Genomic DNA, 27,470 nt, shown 5'->3' on the forward strand with positions numbered 1-27,470 from the left:
GAACCGCGGTGGAGAACCCGCGCGCCCCGACACCGGAGCCCGAGACCAAAAAGTGAGCGGTTTCACGGATAAGACTCTCAAAGTGACGACCGGGATTGACTTTTCTCGCGAGCTGACCGCATGTATGGGATTCGCTTTTGTTTCAGGGGGTTTGTGTACGTGAAGGAGTACGTCAACGCCACGGAGACGCAGAACACCAATGACATCCTCAGCAGGTTGTGACAACACGTGACGAAAAGATGGATTTGCTCATTTTAGCACTGATAATTGCACGGCGGGGCGCCGCAGTGGCGGAGCGGTTAGCGCTTCGGCCACCCGCGCTTCGGTCCCTGATTTGATCCCCACAGGAGGCCTGGCGGTGAGGACACTCTAGTTCTCCATGTGTCCGTCTGGATTTCCTCCCACAGTCCAAAAACATGCAGGAGGTTCTTTGGAGACCCTAAATTACCAAGACGTGCGATTTAGGGGGTGAACGTTTTTTTGTCTCAGTGTGATTGACCGGCAACGGGATGAACCCCTGCCTCTTGTCCGATCACAGCTGAATGAATAAATATATGAATGAATAATAGCAAAGCACGATTTCATCGGCTAACTTCTCGTGTGTCTTTGTCACTTGGCGAAGATGTTGTTTTCATGTTTCCTCAAAAAATCATCTCGCCGTCCTCTCTTTCAAAATCATCAGAAAAGAGCTTTTGGGGAACAAATCAGCAGAACATTACCAAGATGTGATTTGAATATCTGAAAATAGGACATTAATGAGCTGTTACCAGAAAGGGACATGAAAATATTAGAAAATAGGTTTTCGTTTTTTCATAAGCATTAAAATAAAGCGGGAGCCAAGTTTATTATCATTCTTTGGGCTTAAGTGTATTTGTTTTGCGACTGTGACGTTCTCTTAACTGGCGCTGAGGACGAATCGAGATAGAAAGAGCGGCGTCTGATTATTCATTGTTTTCGGCTTTGCCCCGCTATTAAATTGAGATAATGACATGACGCAGATGAACTTGTGTCGTTGCCCCGCTCTAACATCTGTGTGTCGCTCCACAGCGGGAGGGACGATCAGACATCAAGCTCTGTGAATTACTCCTACAGCAGCCCCTCCGCTTACTCCAGGTAATCAAACCCCCACCGGCACTCAACCTGTGTTAAAAGATTTCGTCCGCATTTTTCCTCCGAAGACGTTTCAGCTCCGTTCAATGCTTGACACCTGAAATCAGCTCAACGTACAAAGGGTGGGGGAAGTGTTGGGCGCGGGGGCGTTCATTTTAGCCCGGCAGCTGAATAAGTAGACAATAATGCATTCAAAAAAAGAAAATACTCATCTTTTAACTCCCGCCACCTCCTCTATTCAGGGTTAACCTTCACTTTCCGGGCTGCCGTTTCAGAATAGCGGGCTTTTGTTATCATTGTACAGGTCAGAAAAGTTAAGAAAAACACCAAATTTGTGTCACTTGCAGTAACCAAATAGTATAAAATAAAACTTTAAAATGTACTTAAATCCATAAATAACATGGCATTTCCGTATTATTAATGATGTAAAATCATTTATTTATTCGTTATCACCTTTCCTCAGACATTAATTTGCAGAAACTGGCAACAACAGTGGAAGTTGGTGTTCAGGGTTTGCATCCACTGGGTAATGCAATGTGAAGAAGGAGTGAGATTATCGATTCCGGCGGGTATAATTTCGCCCCGGTTTCTCCACAAAGCTGCTAATCGTGTGATTTTCATCCGGTTTCTGGTGCGATCGATTGGCCACCGTGCCAAAAGTGCCGGAACTTTCAGTTTTTGTCGAAGAAGTGGATGAACAGCCATTCGGCCTTACTTTCACGCGAGCTCGCAATCTGCTCACTGCCTGACTCCCTGCGGACCTGCGACATCTGTGGCGTCGTGAAATGTGATACAACCCGGAATATCAGCTTGTCCTTCGGTGACCCGTCGCCGTGACAACCTGTGTCGTGATTTGCTTTTAATCAGCTACATGAAATTCCCCACCTGTGCAAACTCTGGCCTTTTTTTGTACAAAATGCTGCCGGATTGCGGCTTCACGAGAGAACAGATAGGACATGTAGGAGAGAAATAGGCTTTGAGGATTAGGATTTTAGCTTAAAACTTTGAAAGTTGGTCACAAGGTTTACATTTTAATTCCGTACACTTGAATTGCGACCTACTAAAAATGTTCATTGTAAGCGATTTATCCCCATCTATTCATATTTCATGAATGTCACAGCTTTCAAAAAAACAGATAATATCCATTCCACAACTGATTTATTGTTATTGCAATTCAAATCGGTATATTAGCAAAAGCAACAAATGTTTCATATTGATTGAAATGTTGTGCTTGAATCACATTTTGATGCACTTTCATCCATTTAAAGAGGGTGTTAAACCGGCTGTGAGAGCAGCACCTCGACGTCCTTGATCACAAACAGAAATCACTCTCCCGGCTGTGTGTTTAAGCTATATTTATAACCTAAAAAAAGAAGACACCAAGGAAGTGTTGCACCAATGAAACGTCGCATGCAGGTCTGAGGCCTACTGGTTATTTTTCTGAGTCGGCTCCCTCTTGACACGTCTCCGCTGTGTCTCCCCAGCACTGTGCTTTCATCCACTTGTACGTACTGTGGACAGCTGGTGGGCAATGATGCCAGGATCACCATTGATCACCTGAATATCAACTGCCATCCTGCCTGCTTTAAGGTCATTTGTCTCAAGTTTTGCACCGATAATGCAGAATTAATCACTTTTTTTGGGGGGTGGGGGTGGGGGGGCATATTTGTATGCAAGGAGAGTTCCTGCAAAAACAAACAAAACCTCAAAAGAAAACATTATTTCTAGAAATGCAATGTGTGTGAGGGTTATTTTAATCTCTTTATTGTGAACTGTGGAAATTCTGACATATGTGGACATCATTTGTCTACAGAACAATATTGTCTAAAGATGATGCTTGGTTTTTGAGCAAAGAGAAATCAAAAATGGCTTCACAGACTACTGTCCATTCTTGAGTAAATCACACATCAACTAGAATACTTGTATCTCTCTGATCATGTCAACAGCTGGACTATTTGTTGCACATGTGCAGAGACTAGGTAAAGTCTCAACCGGTTGCCAGGCAACCTGAAAATGGGGGGGGGGAAATCATCTAGGCTGATAGTTTTCAACAACTTCTTTCAGAATCACCTCTGTTAGCAATTTATTGGTAAAAATGAGGCTGATCGCTGAAGGTTACTACAGCTCTGTTCGCTCCTCACAAAGAAATAGGCCATGTTGACACTGCAGGCAAATATTATCCAAAGCAGATTTATTTGACTTCCATCACACTCTGATCAGTTTTGTAGAAACCATGAGATGGAGACGTAATGTTCAGATAATGTACCTTTGTGTTATTGTTGAACACAACCTCACTGGTCACTTGCAGACGGTGGCAACATTTATGAGATGCGGCAGACAATTCAATATACTATATGCAGTATACAGTAAACGGTCGGTTAAATAAAACCCTTTCGTCAGCGCAAAATTTGGTGATTTATATGAGCAAACAGCTATCAGCATCGGGCTGGGTGATATATCCACAGGTATTGAATCTTGTCTAACTGGTAATTATTGTTAATAGTAGTATGGAAAACACTGCGATCACCATTTGGGTGGAAAAAAGTCTTGACAAGTGTTTTGATAAGTAATGATTATGGCGTCTTTGCTGATCTCACGAAAACATTCTTCCTGGTGGCGGAAGATTCACAATAATAATTAATAGTCAGGAAAAAAAAAAAAACAAAACAACTCAACTCAGTTTGCCTTTGAAACCACGTATATAGTTTCCAATGACTTTGCGGGTGGAGAATTAGTTTACGTGACTTTTTCTCACAACATTCTTGTAATTTTCCAGTGTGACATTTGTGGGAAGCTGATGGGAGACCTTCTCTTCAATATGTTCCTGCATGGTGGGAAAGTCCATTGCGAGAGCTGCTACTCCAAGGCCCTTGACTGATTACCGATGGAGTTTGGAGTTTGCAAGTGTGAAACTAGTCTTTCATTGTGTTCTGTTTAAAATAGAGAATGCTGTGGCTCCCCGGTACACAGTAGCTGATTTTTAATACTTATGGTAGACTTTTACAAAAAGATTAGCTTTCCAGTTTCTGTTATGTGTTTGACAACCTCTGGTTGGATGGTGGTGGATGCTGTTTCTGGCTCAGTAAACTATGAAGGATGTGTCACATTTAATATGATGTGCTGCAAACAGTGAGCGGGATAACAGAAACAATCATGCAAAAACAAAAAAATAATAAAATGTTTACCTCTGTTTCCTTGATAGAAAAAATGCATTCACAGCTAAATAAAAAAGGTATACTGTCTGGTACATGATACAAAAGCAGTGCTCTTGAGGACATCTAGTTTGTAGAAAAGTAAAAAAAAATATTGCACGTACTGATGATCTTGGCACATTGCATATGTCTCTTAGGCTAACTGTTCCAAAGAATTACATTGTACCTTCAGCTAGAGAGGTGCTCCGTTTCCTCCGTGCTCTTCTGCGAAATACTTTATTTGCATAGTCATTTCAAATAGCTGTGCCGGTAACTGTGATTTAAACTAGCAATGAGAAGCCGCCTGCAGAGAAACTGTAGAAGGGGGAGAAAAAAAAAACAAAAAAACCCAAGTACAGTTCATTGGCTCCTGTCTTGATATTCTTTACACACAGTTAGGCAGAGCTCCCTCGATACAGAGGACAAGTCTCTGATTCTGCCCCGGCCCAGTGAAGACTCTGCCTCCCGCGAGAGCGTCCCTCCGCGGAGCAGCTGCAGAGGCAGTTAATGTTAACATGGCACAGCTGAGCGAGGCCGATGATGGCTTCTTGGTTTGCGCAGCGAGAGAACGTGAGTGCATTTGCATAAAACCAGAGGTGCTCAGTGTGGGAGGTCCGGTGAGCATCAGAACATTAGTTAAAATGACATGGCAGGATGAGGATTCCTAGAGACGGCGGCTTTTTACGGTCTCGGCGTGCAGATTTTTTTTTTTTTAAACACATCGAGATATCAAAGTGATCTTTTTTTAATCTTTCATCAAGGCTGATATCAGCTCCTAAGCATTCAAAGATTTGATTAGAGTGATAACTGTATATCCTGACCGCCAAATTAGGAACCCTTGACACAGAAACTGATTTGATTAAACCTGTTTGTTAGTTATACTTTAGTTTTAACCTAATGGAGCCAGATGAGTTTGTCTCATTTGATGCACCATCTCAGACACTGAAAAGCCCTGATGAAAATAGTTATAATGTTTACTTTTGCGATTGTTGAAGATGAACAGCATTCAGCTAAACCAATCAAACTGTTCATTAGAGGGGAGCGGGTTCGGGTCCGCTTCAGAAAACCAGCAACTTCTTCTTCATTCCATCATTGAAACAGAAGGGATGCATATTATGGCACAGTTCTGCACCACTGGTTGTGCTCCAGTTTTTTTTTGTTTTTTTTTCCCTGAGTGAAGTCCACATGTCAGTGTTTTCCTCTGGCTCTGCTCACAGCGATGCTTTGGATGTGCTTCCACAGTTGCGAAGGGTCTGACTCATTGTGTCTTATCAGAGACTCAAGCCCCTCTGCTTGGTCCAGGCTCTGCCAGTAATCCTGAGGCCATATTTGCAACCATCTGCAGGCAGATACACAAGCAGATTAGGCTCATCATGGGGAGCGGGGAGGGGGTCCTAATTAGACGGTTAAAAAGGACTGATTTTTTTATCCCCTCTGGAAATTTATATTCACATTAAAGTACATAAATGAGAACCGGCTCTCACACCTGGCACGGTGGATAAATCAGAGAGACTCACCCATCATCTGCAGGTAGATCCTGGACGTCTCCGTACCCCGGGCTGGGCAGGGGGCACCCCATGTGAGAGTTGTTGGCCATTTTCGGAGCTGGAGGCGGGTTCTTTTTGGTATCCTTTCTGTGCGCTCGTTCTGCGGCCAGACGTGCGTTCTCCTGGTCGCACACGTAGCACTCGAACCCGTTCAAGTAGTTGGGTTTGCTCATGTCATTAACACCCCACTCGCGCGTCTCCAGAGCCTCCAGTAAAGCGGAGTTCGTAACGAGGCCGGGGTTTTTGAACGCCAAATATTTCGCATACTCGTCGTCATTCTCGTCCAGAAACTTGAGGAAGTCGGCCAGAGCTTTCGGGGAGGGAAACTCATCTATTATGATCACAGAGCGGTTGTTGGGCATCCAGTCGGCCACCCTGGAGGAGCCTCTGTACACGGGCACGCAGCCCTGATGGAGGGGACGCCACAGCTTCTCCGTCATGTAATCTGGACACCGGCCGTTCTCAAGCGCCAGGTGGAACTTGTAGCGAGCGACAAAACTCATAAAGCCGGGCTCCTCACCCGTAGCGGTGGACGTGTCTTCCAGATTTTGAGGCAGAGGTTTGTTGTTCAGACATTTCCCGTAAGAGTCCACCTACAAAGAAAGAAACCAGACAGACAAAGAAAAAGACTTTAATTTTAGAGATGAAACGATTCGTGCAAGGAATACACTTGCGGTTGTGTCAACGGGCACTTTCTTAAAGCATCTCAGTTATTTCACAGACCTGATCAACCAAAATTTGCATATTGTTTTTATATGATACCCTCAGAAAATGTGGTCTGAAAATGACCTGACCAGGACTGCATTCGGTCTCACAAGAGAATTCACAATCTCAGTTTTGAAATCATTAGGAACCAAATTTTTAATTGTAAATAAATATGATTATTATCAATAATGAATGTTAATATTAATTAATTGATAATAATGTCAGAATCTTTTTGTCACGGCAACTAGACTTGAATTTCTTCACTTGAAGACTCATCAAGAAGCGTCTTCAGGTCATGAATTAATAATAATATTTCCCGGTGACTTTATTGGCTGGAGAATATTGCATTTAAAAAAAACATTAGAAGTGGTAAAAGTAATACAAATAAGAAGCCTCTAAGGTGGCTATTTTCAATCCAAGTGCAAATCCTGGGAGTTTCAACTGATCCTGGATTTGTCAAGCCAAGATGATACGATATTAATGTCATCAATTAGTTTAGCGATATTTCCCATTGACAACTTTAGTACTTTAAAAAAAGAAATCGTCTTCTGTCAAAAGGCCAGAATGAAAGGTTCAGTGATGAACGAGGCGGTGAGAGCAGCCATGTTGTCTGGTTTCGAGACAGGATGAAGAACTGAAGGCAGAAGAGATGTGGATGTGGCACTTCTCTTTGGGAGAAAGGATGATGGATAGGATCAGGAATGAGTCCATGTTAGATGTTCTGGAGATAAAGTCAGACTAAGATGGTTTGGGCATGTACAGAGGAGGGATGGTGAAAATCTGAAAAGAAGGATGCTGAGGTTCGAAGTGCGAGGCAGGAGGTCTGAAGGACGACCAGAGAGGACATTTATAGATGGAGGGAAAGAGGACATGAAATTTGTTCGTGTGAGAGAAGAAGATGGAGAGTGGGTTAGACGGAGGCAGATGTGCTGGCTGTGGAGACGCCCTGAAGGGAGATACATTTGAAAAGCTAGATCGGTGAGCCGACTGAGCTCCGGCAGATGAATGAATGTACCTGAATGTACTTCATGAGTTCGCGAACGTATCGGTCTCTGTCCGATGGCACGTCGCAGTGGGACTGCATGTAGAGCACGGGCGCCAGGCCTTCCCTCCTCAGCCGGTTCTTTTCCGTCAGGGGCACCGCCGCCGGCGTCAGCAGGTAGCTCAGAGAGGGCAGCCACTGCAGGGTCAGAGGATAGTCCGACTCTCTGCGAAACGTGGCCGTGTAATTGAACAGCCTTATTCCCGGCCCGTGAGAGAGGAAGTAGTTGTTCATGGGGGATTCCTCGTGGAACAGCGCCCAAGTTTGGTGGCGAGGCCGAGGGAGGGGCGCCTCATACGCTCGGAAGTCCGTCCCATAAAAGATGATGGCTGCCGTCCGTTTGTACAGCTGGACCTTTCAAGATGAAGCTCAGAGTTACAAGCGGGACAATTCGGGACCATTATGATTCACCTGTGCGTGCATCTCCTTGTTCTCCTATACCTTGCGATTGCTTGTGACCAGGCAGGAAGACGTTGCGCAGTCGATTCGTTCGGTGTCCCCCGGGAAATGTGGAAACAAGCCCCCGCTCCACCAGAGGAGGATGGGGAGCTCCTTGTTTCCACGGCGGTCGGTGTTGCCGGGCCCTCTGTACGAGGCGATGGAGGCGAACTCCATCTCTGCAAGGGCACTCTGGGGCTGGAAGGCCGCTCGCTCCGCCACCTCTGGAGAGATATGCTCATCAGGGAAGGATGCGAAGGAGACCCAGACCCAACAGAGGACCCCGACCAGACCCAGACACAGGCAGGACACCAGGCGGCCCCGGGCAGCCATCTGGGAGGAAGAAAACACACCTTTAGTACAAAGCACAAGGTCTACTTTAAAAATAAGAGACAAGATTAACTTTGATTTCTTTTCCTGTTTTTTTTTATATCTAGTTTTGAATGCAGTCCGTTTTTGTGCATATTTTTTGAAATTCAACTCGTAGAGATTACCTTCTCAGTTTCATGATAAATCACTCCGTGCAAACAAAACAAATCACATGAGTCTGAGTGTCGGGATACGTGTCGGTGTCACCTGATGGTTTGAGCAGCGAAAAAAAATCTTAATTTTTCCTCACCTTTTTTTATTTCGGTGAAGAAGAAAACATCAGGACACTCTCCTTCACTCTCAACGGATATGGAACAAAAAATAGGTAGAGATCCTCTACGAAACTTATACAGATTGTGAGTCTCCGGGATGCTGTTACATGCTACGATAAACAAGACTCTTCTTCTACGTTTTCTTACCTACGTGTTGTGCTCCACAGCGCCACCTATGGGCCGGGAGGGAAACTGCGCCCTGTACTTTCCATTTGTAGAATATTGTTATGTTTATAAAATCATAAAATATTTTATATCTTAAATCAAACAGTGACAAACTCATGTATAATGAACAAAGATCATTCAAAAGACAAACAGGGACAGTTATTCAGCTTTCTGTTTGTCCGTTGGTGGTGATTTCCTGTTTATTTCTATATGTAAATACTAATCATAATGATAGGGAATTAACTTTACAATGTTGAGTTATATTTCAAATCGTTGGCTTGCTGCCTTGTTGATCTTGTCATGCTTTTCTAAAAAAAAATCTTTCAAATTTATACATTTAATTTTTGACGTCACCTTGTACAAAGTTGGCAGACTGAAGACTTATTTTCTTGAAATAACATTGTTAAGTGTGCTTTTCCTGGGACTTAACTGTTTAAAAGTGTTTTTCACATCAATGCATTTTTGAGCAATGCAAATAGTCCAATATATATATACTTGATAGTCAACCTTGTATGTTCACATCACATCAATAAACGCCAATTTGGAGACTCAAAACCATTTTTCCCTGTTCTGAAAATAAACCCAATGATTATCTAGACCACATGACAGACTTAGAAAACTCTAAACTCTTCGAGCTCTAAATACAAAAAAGTTGTGTATCTTTCAGGTACTGATTGAAAAAACTATATCTTCTCCAAGATGTTTAATGAGAAAGAATAATATTCGGGTCCCAGCTGTTTTGAAATAGCTCAGTACAAGCACTCAAAATCTTGCTAAATGTATTGTATGTTCCAAATCTGCAGTATTTATAGGTAGCAATGCGTCTGGGTTCGGAGTGAGACATAACTCTTGACCATGCATCAAATTTTATAGGTTCATGATTTAGTTTTGACCCAAACTGTAAGTTAACAAATGGGCTGTGCAGTCAACTGAATTATTTAAAGTAAAACACATTTTATATAAACAGTTTAAAGGGCTGCAAATATATGTCATTTGCATTATCACTAAATCTCCCGAATCGTTTCTCAACTTAACTTATTGCCTTTTTAAAAGAAAATGGATAAATGAAATGAAAAAATCCCTCACTTTTATGAGCCCACTGAGTCAGTGGCCGATTCAAGTAATTTTTAGGTATATAAACGATAACGCAGCAAATGATTATAAATATTAACATCAAAATACGGAGAGTGTTTTGAGTCTTTCTTTTGAAAACATGTTGATATGTAAATGAATAAAGATTGACCTCTTTTGAAACATATTTAAGTACAAAGGCTTCACTATCAGCGGGCGGTTAAGAAAATAACGCGAAGAAGTGCATTGTGTTTTCTCTCCATCTGGAAGGCAGAGAAGGAAACTCAATAGAGTTGCCATTGTTGCCATGACAATGCACATCCCACACTCTTGGAGCGTAGCTTCTGAAGAGCAGTGAGGGGCGCCCAGGGGGTCAAAAGCTTTAATCGCTGCAATCATTGAGTTTGTTTTTAATTCATATAACCCAAGTGGCTCCATTAAAAATGTCAATAACAAAAATGAAAAGGATGACAAGGGAGGGAGAAGAAAGAAAGATGGTAATATCGTCGGAGACTGAAGAACCATTGCTCTCTAAAGGGCTCTGATTTGGGTTATTGATGGAAAGAGTATATTTAAAAAAAACAAAAAAAACAGAGCTGTTCCAGAAATGGGCTCATCAATGGGCTCGAGTAAGCAACTAAAGAAAAAACATAAAACAACTAAAAAACAGGCCGAGTCTGGTTGAGAGTATTTGTATGGAAAATGTGATGGGGATGTATCACCTGAGTGCTACAACTGTGGAGGTAATCGTAGTGTGGAATATGTATAGTGCTCTCAAGAGAACGGCAGTACAGCAAATAAAAGGGTAGAAAAAACAGAGCTGCGTGATATCTAGATGGAAGGATGGAGCAAATAAAAATAGCAAGTAGGAGAGGAAATGGAATTGAAAATAATGGTTTTTTTTTTTTGACAGGATTGACAGCATTTATGATCGAATTTAAGACAAAAGATCCATATTATTGTAAAGGTTGTTGCCCAACTTTGTGGCTTGACTTCTTTGCAAGGGAAACAAATATAAGAAGCACTCCTAAAAGTCTGCAGGAGTGTGACCACAGAAGTAACTATGTTGATTCTAACGTTAACTGGTGTTGGTTAACCGCAAAAGTTCAGGATTTTAAGCGGCTTGTAAGATCCAAGTCAGAAAGAAAGGAAACACTGACTGCATCAAAAAAAATAAAAAAAATCCTAGTTAAAGCCAAACTTATATTTTATGCTTTGTGGGTGTGTGGTGACGAGGTGAGATAGGAGGATGGTCGGAGGAGGAGAGAGGATTTTATTTCCATAAAGCTAATACATTCCAGACTGAATATTGAAGACGGGAAAGGAGTGAGAGCAGGTGCAAGCTTGAGTTGAAAGGAAAGAAAAGGGGCAACATCTTGCAGTGTGACGATTATGGCATTATATGAAAACGGGGCTTCTAATAATTTCCATTTACTATGAATCAAAGAATATGTATTCAGTCTGGACTTTTTTATGCTGGAAGAACTTCAGGTGAATGTGAGGATTCACATTTTATTCCTGGATAAGCTGAGATTTCTCCTAGAAAGAAGGTAAGGGGGTCTTCTGATGATAACTATGGTGATCTGGAAAATGTTGCAATGGGTTTCTTGGAGTATAGTTTGCTATGATATTAACATATCTAGTAAATGTAAAAATATGTTTAATATCATGCCTGGCAGGCTTAGAGTTGGTCGACCAACTCTATGTAGATGTTACATATGCTCTCCGGGGGTCAGGATGGAGACGAGGAGCTGCTGGAAATGTAGCCGTATGCGTTTGCCATACAGAGGGTCGGTGAAATTAGTTTGCGGGGAAAGCAAGTCCGAGCCAATTACTCGGATTCACGGGTCAATGAAAAAGGCCATCATTTGAAGAGAATCTTCAAATCATGTTTTCTGAAAATTCTAGGACTGAAGCTCCGGTCAATACACATTATAATTAAGGAGAATGTCAGTATAAGAAGGCATCACCCTTAAACAGTGGCTGCAGGTTGGCTCAATTTTAAAGAGCACCTGAAGGGGGAGTTGTCTATCTGACTTGTCTTTTGATTTCATTTAAATAGACTGAGCAGGGAGAGAGTCACCACAGGCTTATCCGTAGTGATTCTGTCTCACCACTGACAAACACTGACTCTCAGATCTGCTATATATTGCTTGCAATTTCAAGAATGGAATCCAAAGAATTGACCATGACCTGGATGACTAAGAGCCTCCACAGACAAGTGCATATCCAGAATTTTCCCTTCGATTCCTGATGCACTTGATTCCAGTGATATTTGCAGCTGAAGTTAGATGTGTAGTAATCTCACTTTTGAAATTCAATGAGACATAGCTCGGCATTTGAAGCATATAATTACTCCTCCTCGCCACATGGGGGCGCTGTGTAGGCATAACAGAACGTCTCGGTTAGCCGAAGAAGAACGTCTTCCTGGATTCATCCGCAATGAGAAGACGCGTTGCTAAGCTACTCCCGACTGTTTTCTAATATGTCGACCTCCTGACACAGAATGAATAATGAACCTAAAGGCGAATTCAGCCGACAAATTGTCCGTCAGTTCGCATATCCTATATTTCCTCGTCTTTGTGTCTCTCGCCGGTAGCCAAAATGTGGGTAAGTTGAATTAATTATCGATTGATTACCTTATTCTCTCTAAAATGTAAAACGCTAATGCTATTCGAACAGCACAAACCGCCTGCTAGCTATCTGCCCATTGAGTAGGTGGAACACGCTGTCAGGCTAACTTTAAATTGTATAACGCTCGTCTTGCAAATGACGCCGAAAAATGTATGTGTGTAAGTTTTCCAGCCGTCCTACATTTTTGCAACCGAACCAACAATTACGGGACTTCTCCTGGGGAAAACGTCGGATGCCTATCTCAATGTACAGACGGTTTACTCAACTAACACAACAGGTAAACATAGATCCTGTCTTCTCACGCACTGATGCACACTCTTCCAAAGAGTTATTTTCAACCAAGTTTCTCTTTTAAGAATCAAATCCCAATAAATTGTTAAAATGCTTCGCAGCACTTTGTTATTACAGATTATGCATACACTTCTGTCTATTTATTTGTGTATTTTTCTTTCTTGTCTTGCTATCTTCTGTCTTCTGCCTTTCTATTCATATTTACATTCATATTTATTTCCGTTTTTTGACATTATAACTGTTATGCTGCTGTGACAAAGGAATTTCCCCAATGGGGATCAATAAAGATTATCTTATCTTATCCTCACTAAAAGGTTGTGTGAGCCTCTTGGAGCAACAATCGCAACGACACTAAGTGCCTCAGAAATTGGCATTTCACTTTCTTGAAACATTTGCAATCTCATTAAAAAAAATCTTAGGGTGTCACATATGTCCATCTCACGCTATGGCAAAATATACTCAAGCTGAATGAACAGCAATAAAGAAACTTCCAGGTCATTGCAATAAGTCTTGGATTTGAGAGAATTGGTGTGAGCAACAGGATGGCTGTGAATATGACTCTCAGTTTGACATATTTCCTAATCGGGTAAAACCCGATTAAAGTTCTTTCAGAACAAAAATGCATTGCAGGTCAAATAACATGTGACATGTAAACATACCTCACGAGTATTATTTTAATGATTAACTTATGAGAGATGAGATGAGAACTTTATTTATCCCGAAGGAAATTGTTGTGCCAGAGTTTCAAGTAAAAAACATAACAGTAATAGATAATAGTAGAAAGGAGGAAGAATAAGAAATACAATGAAATATGAATTGTCCTACCTGTTAACTTTAACTACAAAGATTGAAGATTCCCTGCGGCTGAGGGAAGAGAAATTAAAAAGTCAGCCAATGATTATTGCTGCAATGATTATATCGAATATATACATTTATCCCGGAGTTGAATTGTATATTTTCACAACACCATAACTACTGTGAGATATCCTAGTAACCTGATTGTAAAGTGTTACTAAATTAGGTGTGCTGTTTTGGACATGTTTCTGCAGGTTTTTATAATGTCACAATAAGCGTTGGCCGTCCATCATGTACACCTGAGGTTACTCGATGGATTGTCTCAAAGGAACAGTTCGGAAAGGTGAAAAGCCAAACGATCCCAAAACTAAACTGAAATTAAAGATAGCCCTATTGGGTTTTAGGGATATTCTCAATTAATTTCCTTTTTCTCCCATCTTCACTGTGCTCATTTCAATTTGTGGGTACTTCAGAATGCTCTTCGATTCCAGTTGAGACTGGAGGAAAATCTGAGCTTGTGTGGTGACAATGAAACAGACACAAACTGCTGTCCTGAGCCACTCTGTGTTCTGGAGACTCTTCAGGTGTCTGCCTGTGTGAACGGCACACCTCAAGCATCACTTCTGATCCAGGTCAAGATTTATGCACTCTTTGTTCCTGATATCACGGAATCTGGTAATCCAATTGAAACTAGTCATTTTATTAATTTTCCAAGTTAAAGCTTGATACAGTAACTGTTAATCTCCTTTTATCTAGATAATACACCAGCCATTCCAAATCAAGTGTTTCAACCCCTTGGCTCTTGTCCTTGTGACCTCAGCCTGAGAGAATGTGATATACGCTGCTGTTGTGACGAGGTATTTACATTATTTGTACTTTAATTAACAGAGACAAAAAGTTATGCTTCTGTTTAAAGTGCCACTTTGTTTTGGTGTTTCACTTGAACAGGATTGTTCTACTTATCAATTGGAGCTGTTTAAGGACCAGTGTTTCCAAGGGCCCTTTGGTGGACAGGTCTCCCCATTACCAGAATACGAGTGTGCTGCACAGGCATTCGAGAACTCCCCCGACTGGTTTCCATTTTTATGTGTCATTTCTCCCCCGGAAAACAACCCTTACCTCGGGCTCTTTTACCATGGCAAAAAAATGTGAGCGAGATTATTTATTTATATGATTTAAGAGTTACTGTCTTTCGAGATTGATATTTTGTCCTTTCATTTATCAAGTCTACCAAAGCCTGGCCCATCATTCCAAATGCCTGTTTTGACGGCACCAGTGCCAGTTGAAACTTACAGCCAAGGAAGTCCCATTTTCAAATGGAATGATGAGTACTTCACTATTCCTCAGGTCTGTCATGTGAATTTTACTCTCCTGTATGGGCAATAATTATTGCTTTTTGCTCAGGTTGTTTTGAACCCAATGCCAAAGCTTCAAAGTCTTAACATGCCTTGCATTTCTGTTCGACAGATGGTCCACGGGCGCTGTGTAGAGAATGCTCCTGTAGCATTTTTGAATAATTTTCAGATTCAATGTGTAACCATGCTACATTCCTGTCCAACTGGATCTCCTCTGCAGACCCGACCAACAGATCTGAGGATTAAAGTAAAAAATGGGCAAGGAAGTAAGTCTTATTCACTAAACCAACTGTAATATCGCATTGCTCAGTCTCGATGGCTCTAATTTCTTCTCTCTGCTCCAGGTGAGATCACGGTGGCCGTAACTGACAAAGAGGCTGTTAATTTGAGTCAATTTATTTCAAGCCTGGATGGAGTTGTGTCATTAGGTATTAACATTACAACACATCAGCTTCTTTACAAATACTTGAAATCATACATTCTTGTCCAAAACTTTTTACCGTGGCAACTGGACTTGAATTTCTTCATTATACATATATATATATATATATATATATATTCAGAAATTCACTACAGATCATTAGAACTGAAGAAGCCTCTCGGATGAGAGGTGAAACATCTTCAAGTGATGAAATTCATGACAAAAAGATTTTTCGACAAGAATTCACCATGACCTAGATGACTGAGAATCTCCACAGACACTTAAAATAATTCCCTTTGCAGAAATTAATTTGTTGTTTTTTTGTGTGTGTGTGTGTGTGTGTGCAAAGATGAGAAGCAAGCATGTGAGAACGTAACCTTGGCCTTGGAATATAAATTGTACTGGAGAGGAAATGGCATTACACATATCACTTTGACGCGCATTGTTGGCACTGTCATGTTAAATGAGGGTGGTAAGTACCAATAACACTTAGCTCTAATTATGCGTGATTATTCTTTCATTTGGTTGTATTTTCTGTCCATTTACAGTGGTGTTAACTACAAGGTATTCCGCTGTGTTTCTGAATGAAGAAATGACGGCAACTGTTTCCAACTCAGGGAACCCAGGTGAGAGCATATAGAACATATAAGAGAACATATCTTTTTTAAGTTGTAGTTCTGATAGAAGCTGTGCAAGTATTCATTTCCATGCAAAATATGAACTACCCTAAGTGGCTCACATATGGACATCTGTATTTACAGTGTATCAGATTGGAAGGCCTGTTATTGGCGGCATTGTGGGTATTGAGGAAAATCAAACCGACTCAGTACAGAGGACATCAATCAATACATGGAAACCAGGTAAGTCCTTATTTGCTTAGAAATAGTCGGTATCCTCTTATTGATGAAGCACTTATCTTTCCAATGGATTTCTATTTTATTTTATCTTATTTTTATCAAGTGGGTAATGGACTTTGCTCCTCTGCTGAGAAGAACCCTATTATTTTTGGGGTTAATTCAACATCAGGATGTCTTTTACCAGTCAGCCAGCAGAATCTAACACAGTGTGATCCTCTGAGGTAAGCAGCTCAGCTTGAAGAGTTCCTGTCCAATTTACTTTGTTTAAATTTGATGTCAACTATTTTTGTGTCCTTTAGAGAGTTCATTGCTTCTCTCCAGGAAACTCTTATAGAAGCAATATATGTGGCAAAGAACGGAAACCCAGATTCACTGACTATGGCAGACTGGGTGAACATAAGTTGTAAGTGAACAGTTGTAAACAAAAATTAATGCTTAGCTATATTTGTTTTTACAAGGCAGTATTTCTTGGTGTTGCAAATTTTTTTGCTCAACTAGTTTTAGACATGTTATGTGATTTTTACCATTTTCCTCACAATACTTTCGCTTTCAACTGATTTTTTTTAAACTCCACGTACACATTTCAGTTGTTACAATGAATGAAAGTACAGCGACGACAGAATGGAACAGTTCATGCCGAGGTGTTCCGTCTCATATGCATATCCTGGTTTGGAGTTTGGAGAAGGATATCCAAGCTTTGCAAGTCAGGTCTGTAATAAAACATATCAGATTAACATTCCAAATGACAATAGATCAGAAAAATGCTTTTACACATATTATATTCTGTGTGCAAAAGTGCTACTCACTTGCTGCTCGCACCAATGTCCTACTGGACTCAAATTTAGTTTCATGGCGTAACTCATGTTACAATGCCCTGATTAGCTACCTGTTCATGTTGCGAAATTAAATTGTACACTTTTTCAGTCATAGTATATCGGTGCGTTGGACATTAAGATAAGATGTACTTTATTGATCCCCTTAAACAATGCACAACAATGACGATATCAATAAATATGAGTATAAATATATATTAAAGAGATAATTAAAGACGGCAAAAGACATCCACAAAAATAGACAGTAAAATGAACTACAAGAAGGATAAAAATAGACAACAGAATGATAAAAAAAAAATCTATATATATTTTTATTTTTTGTCAATAAGTCATCATGAAGTGTACTGGAAGTGTTTTGATTTTTTTTTAGCTACAGCAAATCTACCTGGGCTCTTGAGTGTGGAGGAGGAGATTTCTCTCCATGTGTGGACCCGACAGAGACTCAGCTGTTTGCTGTCACTTCCTCAGTTACCTTCATTGACATTCCAGTCAATACCGGCCCACCAAAAACCAGGTGCTGATTAAACAACCAGTCTCCTTAAAGATAACTGTTTACTTAAGTCAGACTACATGTCCGTATTTGCTGCCTGGCCTTTCTTGTTAATAGGCTATAATGCTGTGTTTCAACATTTCTGCAGGTTTCGGATCAACTACACTGAGTATGATTGTCAGAGGAATGATGTTTGCTGGCCTGAACTTGCCTTTCCTTTCACCAAGTATTATACAGGTGGGGATTTAATCTCTCAAGACTGTGATTCTAGACAGGATGTTTTTTTCTTTTTATAATGAAATAATATGGTTCAGGTCCTGTACCACTAACATGTCCAAGTTTGAATTTCAACATTGTAATGTTAGTCAGTCTGTGGTAATAGTTTATTGCAAAATTTGGGTTAATGTCAGTGATTTCAAATGCTCATGCAAAATAATCTTCAAATAATTCACGCTTGTTTGTATATTTGAGTTGTCATACATTATGAATAAAAGGTTAATAAGTCCAATGCAGTGATCTCACCAAGGGCAAAACAGTGGTCGGCCAGAAGGTTTCTAGTTTAAATCCAGTGGCCGACTGGGGCTGTTCTGTTTGCACAAGTTTTAGAGATGATGATTGAATAAAGTATTTGACCGATAAAACTTTTAGTTAGCCTATAATATTTTTCTTCACTGCTGTGAACCAACTACAGTAAAAGTTTTAACTTTCTGATTTTGCATCTGCCTTCATAATAAATTTATAAACCCCACAGTGTTCAGATAATCAAAACGCAAAGCTGTTATCTTAAAGCTCTTAAGTATTTCTGCAAGAAATGCTCAAGTGTGAGAAAGAAAAGCGACAGTAACTTAGATGACTAACTTTACCTTTATTGCCCTCAGGTGAGCCGTACTCCCAGTCATTGGCCAAGGGTCTTATCTTGGTTTTCTTCTTCATCGCTGCTTCGGTACTTGGGACTCCGTGGAGACAAATTCGACAGGCTTGGAAGAGTGCCCCACTTTAATAGTTAAATCTTTGAGGAAAGCTGTGAAGATATTTCTTTATGAGCGAGAGGTTGAAAAACGATAACGTTTGGGATTAGATAAGCCTTCCAGAAGAATATGGGATAATGAGAGCATGGCTTATGTTCCCAATACAGCTGTCTGGATGCACAGTGTCACTAAAACTGAATAGTGGACAAATAAGGGAAGACCTATGGATGGTTGGCTGACCAGAAAGAACAGGCCTCACTTGGGGCTTGCATTGGCCAGCCACCCATGCTTGCAGGCATAAATTCCTTAAATACCCCAAAATAAACCTGCCGAGAAGTAAGGCGGTGTTCCTGAAGCTGAAAGAAAGCAATATCTACAAAAGACCCGGAAAAGAAAAACACCAGACACAAGATGAATGAGAGAAGGAGCGATAAGAGAGCTTTGTATTGATTTATGTATTTCTTTTAAATGGTTAAAGTGAAGTTCAGCAACCAGGACCAAATGAAAGTTTGCAGGACACAATAGTTTTGGTTTTCGTCAAGGTTGTGCGGCCATGATGTCAGTTCAGCAAATTGATGTCGCAAATGAAAATGTATTCTAACTTTTTAAAACTGGAGATCCGTGGTCCCCGGGGTGGACAATCAAGCAGACGTCAGCCACTCCAGAACAGAGGCTCTCACTCCCTGAGACACACATCTATGACGTGCCTGCATCAGCAGATACAGTATCTTACATTGAAGACTCAAACACCTAATGATACTCAGCCTCACAGCTGACAATGTCTTTCACAAGACACCTGCCAGCAGAGTACTGACAATATACAAAATAACCCCCCCTTGTGCGGTATGTAAGACCTTCCATAAGCATATGGGATAATGAAATCAAGTTATATGTTTCCATTAACTAAATGTGACTGCAACTAAATTTTGTACCGTGTATTGCGTACTATAAAACATTGTGATATTTTAAAAGGATGATGATTTATTTTTGTAATAAATAAAGCATTTCTGTCAAATGTTCAAGGTTGTTATCAGTCAGTGCTGAGAATCCTAATCCTCTCAGTCAGTCAGCAAAGCAAAATGGATAACTCCAGTTTGTTAGAAAGAAGACATTCTGCATTTTGTTCGGTTTTACAATGTTGGAAGGCTCTGTCCTTGTATCTCCCTCCTTTGGCCTTTTTTCCTTGGTCTCCTTTCTGCTCAGGCACACAATTGCCTTGCATGGGGCCCTTACGATGGTTAAGCATAGTTCCCCCTAGAAATGCTTCATAAGCAGTACATGCAAATCCTTGCAGTGGCCAAAATTATATCTGGATTGTATTTGAAAAACGTGGAGTTTTGACTAGATGAAGGCAGTAGATAAAAATGTATGAAAAGCAACATCAATGTTAAAAAGTATAAATTGAAGATTGAAAGTATTTGTAATTTCGTCATCATGCTTAAAGATAACAAAATGGAAGAAAGGTCTTACTTATCATTTTTTCTTTCCCTTTAAACAAACAATTCTTAGATAAAGTGCTTTAGTGCAAAGTGAATAAAAATAAGTTCTCGAAATGAGCAAAGAAACACCTTAAGTAATCAGGGACTTAAAACACTGGTCATTAATCACCTAAATATTGACAAAGAAATTACTTAAGATTTAACAGGGAGTCAACTGAGTGCAGAAAATCTGTCGGGGAAAATCAGCGAGAATTCATCAAACAATTTGCAAAACATTTCTCAAAAAGCAACTAGACCCTTGATAAGAATTCAGCAAAGGATTGCTGGGAGCAAGGCCACAGCACCTTTATCTAGCTTATCTAAATTCAAGTCCGATTTTATTTCTATTGTAAGTCGCTTTGGATAAAAGCGTCTGCCAAATACAATGTAATGTAATGTAATGTAATTTATATGGCACGTTGTCTGACGACACTTTCCCTGTTGAACAGATCTGGACCACACTCTTTAAAACAGACCAAATCAAAATCATAAATGATTTACAGAAAACCCAACATCCTCCAATGAGGAAACACTCATGAGGTTGGTGAAGAAACACCAAAGCTCGGTGTGGGGCGGCCTTCTGTCTCGACTGCATTTGGCGAAAAACAGAAACAGAAGACAGAGTTAGAAAGTTCGCAATAGAGACAGGGTGGGATGTGAAGGCACAAATGATCTTTTACTTATAAAAACAACACTAGCGCTGGACATTTTATGGTAATAGCCATCATGATACAATAATAGTGTTGATTTGAGGAAAAGAAATGATTGCGGATGTCTGGTGAGACGCTGGAGTAAATCGAGCCTTGTCCGATATGGAGACCGCCCAAGGACTTGGGGGAAGATAGGATGTGACTCCAATGCATTAAGGATCAATAAAGTATTCTGATTCTGATTGATTCTGATAGGAAGAGGTGGAGGAAGAAGAGAGGTGAATCATGCCGGAGTCTGTCCGGTGACATTCACCCAACTGCTGGCAGCTAACATTAATTATAATCAAGTTTAAAAGAAAGGAAGAAATATGATTTATAGCCCTCTAATTATGCAAGGTGAGGTTTTCGGAACCCCATCAAATGGAGACTGAGCTTTACGGTGGTTTGAAATGCGTGGAGGGGCTGCAGGCTTCACATAGAGGAGCAACACGATGAGTCAGATCCGTCATAAACACAAATCTGTCACTCAAGCTGAGTTGCAGACTTCACGGACTTTGCACCGGGCAGTCAGGCGAAACCTCCAATGTCCGATTTGACCGATGTGGATATTAACTTTTACATATCCACCCCCTAGATGTCAGGATCAATGTTTGAAAAGGGATTTCCTTCTCTTATCCATGGAATCAACACGGGCACGTTATACACATATGTATGGTGCTGGAATATGACAGTAATACAACCACCTGAAAGCATGACAACAGAAGAATGATTTGGTTGATTTATTGTCCTTCTCTTCGATCATATGATATTCCATATTTTCTCTTTATTTTGTGGAAGCAGATGCATTTTGTCCATTGATTTATCACGCTAAGCAGCCCGCAGCCTCTGGTAGCTTATTTCTCTTCTGGTCTTACATGACACCTTACACTCCAACTTGCTTTTCAAACAATAAAACCTTCATATTTTACGATAAAGTAATGGATGATCTTTTTTTTTTCTATGATGGGTATCACGCTGCTGTCAGCATACTCCTCCCCCCATGGGCCAGAGGCATCACAGCAAACACAAATAATATGTAAATGTCACCATGTATTGATACGTTTTCTTTCCGTCGGGAAGCATCTTCAGCGGCAGGACCGGCTCAGGCACCTGAGGTCATTTGAAATGAGCAGAACCATCCTGAAACCACATTCTATGACTATGAGAGCAGAATGACCTTCTCCTTTACCCGCTGTTTCCACTCAGTCACCCTGCAGGACAGGAACCACCCAGTGAGCATTGCCAAGGTTTGCTCTAAAATCATTGGTCGCCCCATCGGATCTCCTCCCCTCCTCTCTGACCAGCAAACCGCAAGGACGGCCAACATCCCACATCCTGTCTCCGGCATTTGAGTGGCTCCTGTCAGGACGCAGATTTTGCTGCCCCGGCTGCAAAACTCCTCGACACACCCTGGGTGTATCACTGTCCATGCCATTTATTGACGACCGGCGTGTTGCAAATATGTACGGTTTTTATATCTGCCTAGTTGTACAGATAATTAACGGGTGCACAGCCATCTGTGGACATGCGAAAATGTAAAGCATCTATACAGTTGTATGGTTTATTGTGTGGCGAGCTGGGATTTTACAAAGCAACAAACTAAGTCAAGGAGGGATTGCTCTCAGGATAATGATCTTTAGAAGGCAGTTTTAATTAGATAACCCGCAAACAGGGGAAAACCCACGGGGGGCTTATCGCTACGCCAACATTTAAGCTTAGGATCCACCCCCTGTAACACGTCAAGAACAACATTGTACGACTATTCTCGCAACAGAATTCTCTAACACGAAACCATGAAAAGCTCCCAAAGGTCTTCATAGCTGCAAAGGATTCTGGGGTTCCACCGGCCAGCCTCCCCTCATTTTCATTAAGTAATTGCAACCTCTTCATTGCTGATATGGTTTTGTGTGACTTTTAAATCTGTACTATGTGGGTATGTATATGTCTGTACGGTGCACTTGGGTGTGCATTAAGGCGCCCTAAATTAAATGTATTATCATGATTATTATCATTTTTATGTACCTTTTTTAGGATCAGGAATGAGCCTATCAGAGGGACAGCATGTGTTAGATGTTTTTGAGAGAAGGTCAGAGAAGCCAGACTGAGATGGTTTGGTCATGTACAGAGGAGGGATAGTCAATAAATTGGTGGATGGCAAAGAAGGAGAGGAGGAAGGCGTGTTCGGAAAGAGAGAGGGATGAAGGTAGTTGGTGTGAGAGAGGAGGATACAGAGAATAGGGTTAGATCAGACCTGGGCCTGCGGGCCACATCTGGCCCATTTTGCTTTTTTTTTTCCGGCCCACCAAACTATTTTCTTTGAATATTTTAACAAGTATCTTCAATCAATATTGAATTTAGAAACTCCTTATTTTTTCATTTTGTTCAATTTTGTATGGATGATTACATACAAAATAATGTTGGTACATTTATATGATCATTAATGACTTTAATGTCGAAATAAAATGTCAAAAAAATAGATATTTCAATTACATTTTTCATTTTGCTCAATTGCTACCAAGTTGGCTTTTTTAATAAAAATTAAGAAAGAGGAAGAAGAAGCACTGTTTATTGCCCTTTTTTAACTAATCTATTCTTTGATAAATTCTCTTGCATTGTCCACTTCTGTGGTGTGTGGTTGAAATTTCCCCACTGAGGGACAATTAAAAGGAATATTCTATTCATCTGGTCATCATTCCTGGAAAGTAACTTCCGGGTTGGGGAGCGGAGGGAGGGAGAGGGGAGAGCCGGGGAAGGGGAGGGGAGAGCCCGGTAGAGGAGAACCGGGGAGGGGAGAGCCGGGGAAGGGGAGGGGAGAGCCGGGGAGGAGGAAGGCGGAGCAGCGGAGGGAGGGTGGCCGCCCGCCGGCACAGCGCTCCGATGGAGGCGCGCACGTCACGGCACTCAATCTCAGTCAAATGTAGGGGAGCAACAGCTAATATCCACCACGAAGAACAGGGTGAGTTAAAACACACTTTTTTTTTCCCTTTTTCTCTTTTCAAACGTGCTGGCTGGAGACTTGTCACCGCACTATTTGTCACTCCGTTGCTCACAAACCTTTTTTTTTTTACATATTCAAAAATGAATAGCTTGTGCGTGGAAGCTAACGGTTAGCCTGACCGGGATGGAATGTCAACAAGCCATCCACGGTAGCCGGCTAGCTTGCTAGTGCACAGTGATGCTTGTCCTTCTGCGCAACGCTGTCACCGTGCCTTGCACGAAATATTGTTCAGAACATCATTATCGGGTTATAATGTAAAGTCATGCTTGTTTTCGCGCAAATCACCGATAGAGGAGATAAAGCAGCCGTAGCCGCAAGTCACATTAGGCAACAAGCTGGGACAAGTTTGGTCTGCGCAAGTGCAGTGCTCATTTCCAGGGAGCTTATCCACTCGCCCCATTCACTGGTTCGTGTTATCTTTCCGCGCTCTTGCATCTTATTAAATAAACAAAAGTTAGTCTTTTCTCAAACAGCAGCAAAACACAGGCCTACCACGGTTAGATTGTTGCTCGTCGGCGCTGGGAAAGGGGGTAAACAAACAGCTGTTGTCACTGGCCTCCTTCCTCCTGCTAGTGGGCACACCTCTGCCAGGCCTCACTGACCCCTGAATATGGCTAAAATTTAACAGCTTGAATACCATGTAGCCGAAGGTGATGGCCTTTACTCCAGTTATCTTTACTCAATCATGCGTTTATAGTTCTGTTTTTTTTTTCTTTTTAAAAATGTCCATTTCCTGTTTTCAGCGCAGTTTTCTCCTCGTCTGCCTGACTGTATGGTAATCTCTCCTCGCTTGATAGGTCAAAGGGACCCTTGTTTGCCGCTCGGCGAGGGGGATCTGTAACCCCAGCGAGGAGGGCCGGGTGGAAGCATGATGAGCGGGAAGAGCCTTCTGCTGAAGGTGATCCTATTGGGGGACGGCGGAGTGGGCAAGTCATCTTTGATGAACCGCTATGTCACGGATCGCTTTGACTCTCAGTCCTTTCACACCATCGGCGTGGAGTTCCTCAACAGGGATTTGGAGGTGGATGGACGTCTGGTTACTCTTCAGATCTGGGACACTGCGGGTCAGGAGCGCTTCAAGTCTCTCCGCACCCCCTTCTACCGAGGCGCCGACTGCTGCCTGCTCACTTTCGCTGTGAACGACCTGCAGAGCTTCCAGAACCTCGGCGGCTGGAAGAAGGAATTCATGTATTACTCTGACGTTAAAGACCCCGAGCGATTCCCTTTCGTGGTGCTAGGCAATAAAGTTGACATGGAGCAAAGAGAAGTGGGGGAGGACGAAGCGCGGGCCTGGTGTGAGGAGAACGGCTGCTGCCCGTACTTTGAGACCAGCGCTAAAGATGACACTAATGTCACGGCTGCTTTTGAAGCCGCCGTCAGGGAGGTTCTGGCTGCCGAAGACCAGATTGACCACTCGCTGCTGAGCGGGACTATCGATCTCCATGGCAACCGCAAAACATCTCACGGGTCCTGCTGCTGATCTTGTCAGGTGTGAATCCACACTTTTTAGCAATCTCTCAGGCTGGAACGGTTCTGGTGGTCCTGAGAGCTAATCAGTTATTGTTTATGGTACATGTACTATAGGTACAAGGTACTGTGTGCAGTATCGACCTGAGATACTGTAGATAAGATAGACCTGTACTTGTATCCTCTGAAGACACAGAGAAAACGGTTTCAAGCGGAGAAGGGCTTAGTCGACAGTTATCCACTGACAAGATTACATTTTTTCGCCCAAACAAAGATACAGTAGAGGCACACTTTTGCATTTCTCCTTCGTACCGTCTGCTTTCAATAGTGTCGCACAAAGCATCGGACCCATCGGCGGCCCTCTTAACGTTTATCGATAATGTTCGATTGCAACCGTTTAGTAATATATTAAAACGACGACTAAGAAATCACTTGAAAAGCACACTGCTTTCGGCAGGGCAACGTACATTTTAAATGCCATCAAACTGCCTGGACATGTGTTTGTTTTCCAGGGTTTAGGCGAGGTCGTGAACAGGTACGTCTGGAAAACGTCATCACTTTGCGGGGGTCCGAACAGTCGTTGAATTTGTGCCTGTTCTCAGCCCAGGCAGGACTTCCGGACATCCAACACTTGTATGACTTAAGGTACAAGAAGGGTCTGCTGCTTTTATTTATAAGATGACCATAATTGCCTTTAGTAAGAAGGGGATTGTGAGCTGAACATTTGCAGCACTTTCTGAATCAGACACAGAAAATTGTGGTGCTTTTTTTAATTTATTGAGTCTCGTTGGTACATGATATTTGTAGCCACAGTCAGTCATTTTCATTGTGTGATTCCTGCATATATGCTGGCTCACTTTTAGGACTTCGGTTTTTAAATTTAAGAAATAATACTGATTTTATTTCAACTGTTCTTAACCTGTTTTTTGATTGTGAAGCACATTTCCAACCTCTTGCATGTTTTTTTTTCTCTATTTGAATTTGACCTTTATATTTGATTTTGGATCGATTCGTCTGTTTCCCTCATAGGCAAAGGAAATTGTATTTACAGGAATTAATTGTAGTTTTCATATTAACGGCATGTTTGGAATTCTGTCTGCGTCCTATTGTTCGCATGGCAAGCTTTAACATTCCAGTCCATCTCCAGCTGCCCGTATCGAAGTTCTCGATCGGTTTTACCGCCACAGATTACGTAATGTTCACTCATGTTCATTTGAAATTTTATGAGGACAAAGATAAAGACAAGCTCTGCGGCATACCCCTACGGTCTGGTAGAGCAGAACACACATCAGTATTCTGCAAACTTGTATGTTTGATTAAATACATGGTACTTTAGTTTGTTTTTATTTTCTTTAAATGCAGGCTTACTTCGCTTTGTATTTCACTTTTTGACGTTCTCTGCCGTCAGGGCATTACATTCAACTTACTGTTTGAGACAGTTTTGTGGCGGATATCTAAAGCTTCAGTCTGAGGTTGTTTTAAAATCACTATCAGTATTTTTACTGCTGCTTGAACGGTACAGTATATGGTATTCACAAAAGTTTTTTTTTTCAGCCTGACCGTGTAATTAGACTTTCACTGACCAAAATTGCACAACAGTTGTGTTTGCAAGATAATGAACGGTATGAACTTCACTGTGAAAGTGGATAGTCAGGTACTGACACATTTACTTATAACATGGTTAAACAAAGATTCATGATACATAATTTTATATGATTGCTGTTAAGTTATACGAGGTTTGTTTGAGTACTTGCACTCAGTGTGACACAAACCTTTTGACTGTGAACTGAGATGGGCATTGTTTCAAAATAATTTTTAGCTAGCGTCAGTCCAGAATGAAACCCAGGGCTGTCCGTTAGTTATTCAGTGTTAATGTTTTCTTTGCCTCCCAAATGCACTGTCATCCGTCCCGTTAAAATGATGTAGCCTCTCACAGTGTGTACACGAAATAGAAAAGGGTACCGATAGAATGATATTTATATGCAGGAAGCGTACATTGTTTTTTCCCCTCACAGGATGCTGTGTTTTACTTACTGCAACACCGTTTCTTTCCTAATGCAGTAATATCTATGAATGTAAACTCATTTCACCATTAATGACAAATACTAATTGCAAAAAAAAAGGCATTTACAGTGTCTGATTCTGGTTAATTTAGTATACGGCCCACCTTACTTCTCTTTTTGCACTATAGAGGATAAGATGGTTGTGCCATCATGCTGGCAAAGCAATGCAACAATGCTTGGCTAAAAAAAAATAAAACATGCAGCATACCAAATGGTTTATC

General features: G+C 41.4%; 4 protein-coding genes across 9 annotated transcripts in view; 3 read left to right on the plus strand and 1 right to left on the minus strand.

The window, feature by feature from the left end:
* The window catches only part of znf185 (zinc finger protein 185 with LIM domain), a 16,029-nt gene extending 11,660 nt beyond the window's left edge, over positions 1–4,369 (plus strand). For all 5 annotated transcript variants that reach the window (XM_086178951.1, XM_086178952.1, XM_086178949.1 and 2 more), the window contains 5 exons: positions 1–52; positions 147–215; positions 1,048–1,113; positions 2,595–2,700; positions 3,887–4,369. The exon at positions 1–52 is cut by the window's left edge and continues 11 nt beyond it. In XM_086178951.1, the coding sequence (XP_086035077.1) occupies positions 1–52; positions 147–215; positions 1,048–1,113; positions 2,595–2,700; positions 3,887–3,988 (395 nt within the window). In that variant the 3' untranslated portion in view covers positions 3,989–4,369. The remainder of the gene's footprint in view (positions 53–146; positions 216–1,047; positions 1,114–2,594; positions 2,701–3,886) is intronic.
* A 633-nt stretch (positions 4,370–5,002) lies between these two features.
* pofut4 (protein O-fucosyltransferase 4) lies at positions 5,003–8,778 on the minus strand. The gene is made up of 5 exons (XM_086139214.1): positions 8,653–8,778; positions 8,037–8,366; positions 7,569–7,949; positions 5,819–6,441; positions 5,003–5,640 (listed from the first exon to the last, which is right to left on the minus strand). The coding sequence occupies exons 2-5, from the start codon at positions 8,364–8,366 to the stop codon at positions 5,490–5,492; spliced, it is 1,485 nt and encodes a 494-aa protein (XP_085995340.1). The 5' UTR covers positions 8,653–8,778; the 3' UTR covers positions 5,003–5,489.
* A 3,584-nt stretch (positions 8,779–12,362) lies between these two features.
* On the plus strand, positions 12,363–19,569 carry tctn2 (tectonic family member 2). Its single transcript, XM_086178919.1, has 18 exons — positions 12,363–12,520; positions 12,708–12,821; positions 13,885–13,973; positions 14,104–14,305; positions 14,387–14,487; positions 14,579–14,778; positions 14,857–14,977; positions 15,098–15,251; positions 15,330–15,413; positions 15,756–15,878; positions 15,955–16,032; positions 16,168–16,266; positions 16,367–16,484; positions 16,563–16,666; positions 16,851–16,971; positions 17,467–17,610; positions 17,735–17,823; positions 18,465–19,569. The coding sequence occupies exons 1-18, from the start codon at positions 12,424–12,426 to the stop codon at positions 18,584–18,586; spliced, it is 2,160 nt and encodes a 719-aa protein (XP_086035045.1). The 5' UTR covers positions 12,363–12,423; the 3' UTR covers positions 18,587–19,569.
* Positions 19,570–23,557: 3,988 nt separating this feature from the next.
* rab9b (RAB9B, member RAS oncogene family) lies at positions 23,558–27,458 on the plus strand. 2 transcript variants are annotated; one of them, XM_086178707.1, is made up of 3 exons: positions 23,558–23,677; positions 24,517–25,208; positions 25,699–27,458. In XM_086178707.1, the coding sequence occupies exon 2, from the start codon at positions 24,588–24,590 to the stop codon at positions 25,197–25,199; it is 612 nt and encodes a 203-aa protein (XP_086034833.1). In that variant the 5' UTR covers positions 23,558–23,677; positions 24,517–24,587; the 3' UTR covers positions 25,200–25,208; positions 25,699–27,458. The 2 variants fall into 2 exon arrangements, with proteins under 2 accessions (XP_086034833.1, XP_086034832.1); XM_086178706.1 differs by having other exon boundaries at positions 23,566–23,677; positions 24,517–27,458.
* Positions 27,459–27,470: the final 12 nt, after the last annotated feature.

This window comes from Fistularia commersonii, chromosome 31 (assembly GCF_037954325.1).
Source record: "Fistularia commersonii isolate RoL2024-O1a breed Wild chromosome 31, RoL_Fcom_v1.0, whole genome shotgun sequence".
NCBI lineage: Eukaryota > Metazoa > Chordata > Actinopteri > Syngnathiformes > Fistulariidae > Fistularia > Fistularia commersonii.

Excerpts from the sequence above, each read along its gene's own strand:
- pofut4 (XM_086139214.1), bottom strand. The coding sequence starts at position 8,366 with ATGGCTGCCCGGGGCCGCCTGGTGTCCTGCCTGTGTCTGGGTCTGGTC. Across the intron at positions 7,950-8,036 it reads TGGTCACAAGCAATCGCAAG|GTCCAGCTGTACAAACGGAC; the intron begins GTATAGGAGAAC and ends TCATCTTGAAAG. Across the intron at positions 6,442-7,568 it reads AACTCATGAAGTACATTCAG|GTGGACTCTTACGGGAAATG; the intron begins GTACATTCATTC and ends CTTTCTTTGTAG.
- tctn2 (XM_086178919.1), top strand. The coding sequence starts at position 12,424 with ATGAACCTAAAGGCGAATTCAGCCGACAAATTGTCCGTCAGTTCGCAT. Across the intron at positions 12,521-12,707 it reads CGCCGGTAGCCAAAATGTGG|TTTTCCAGCCGTCCTACATT; the intron begins GTAAGTTGAATT and ends TATGTGTGTAAG. Across the intron at positions 16,972-17,466 it reads ATCCAAGCTTTGCAAGTCAG|CTACAGCAAATCTACCTGGG; the intron begins GTCTGTAATAAA and ends ATTTTTTTTTAG.
- rab9b (XM_086178707.1), top strand. The coding sequence starts at position 24,588 with ATGATGAGCGGGAAGAGCCTTCTGCTGAAGGTGATCCTATTGGGGGAC.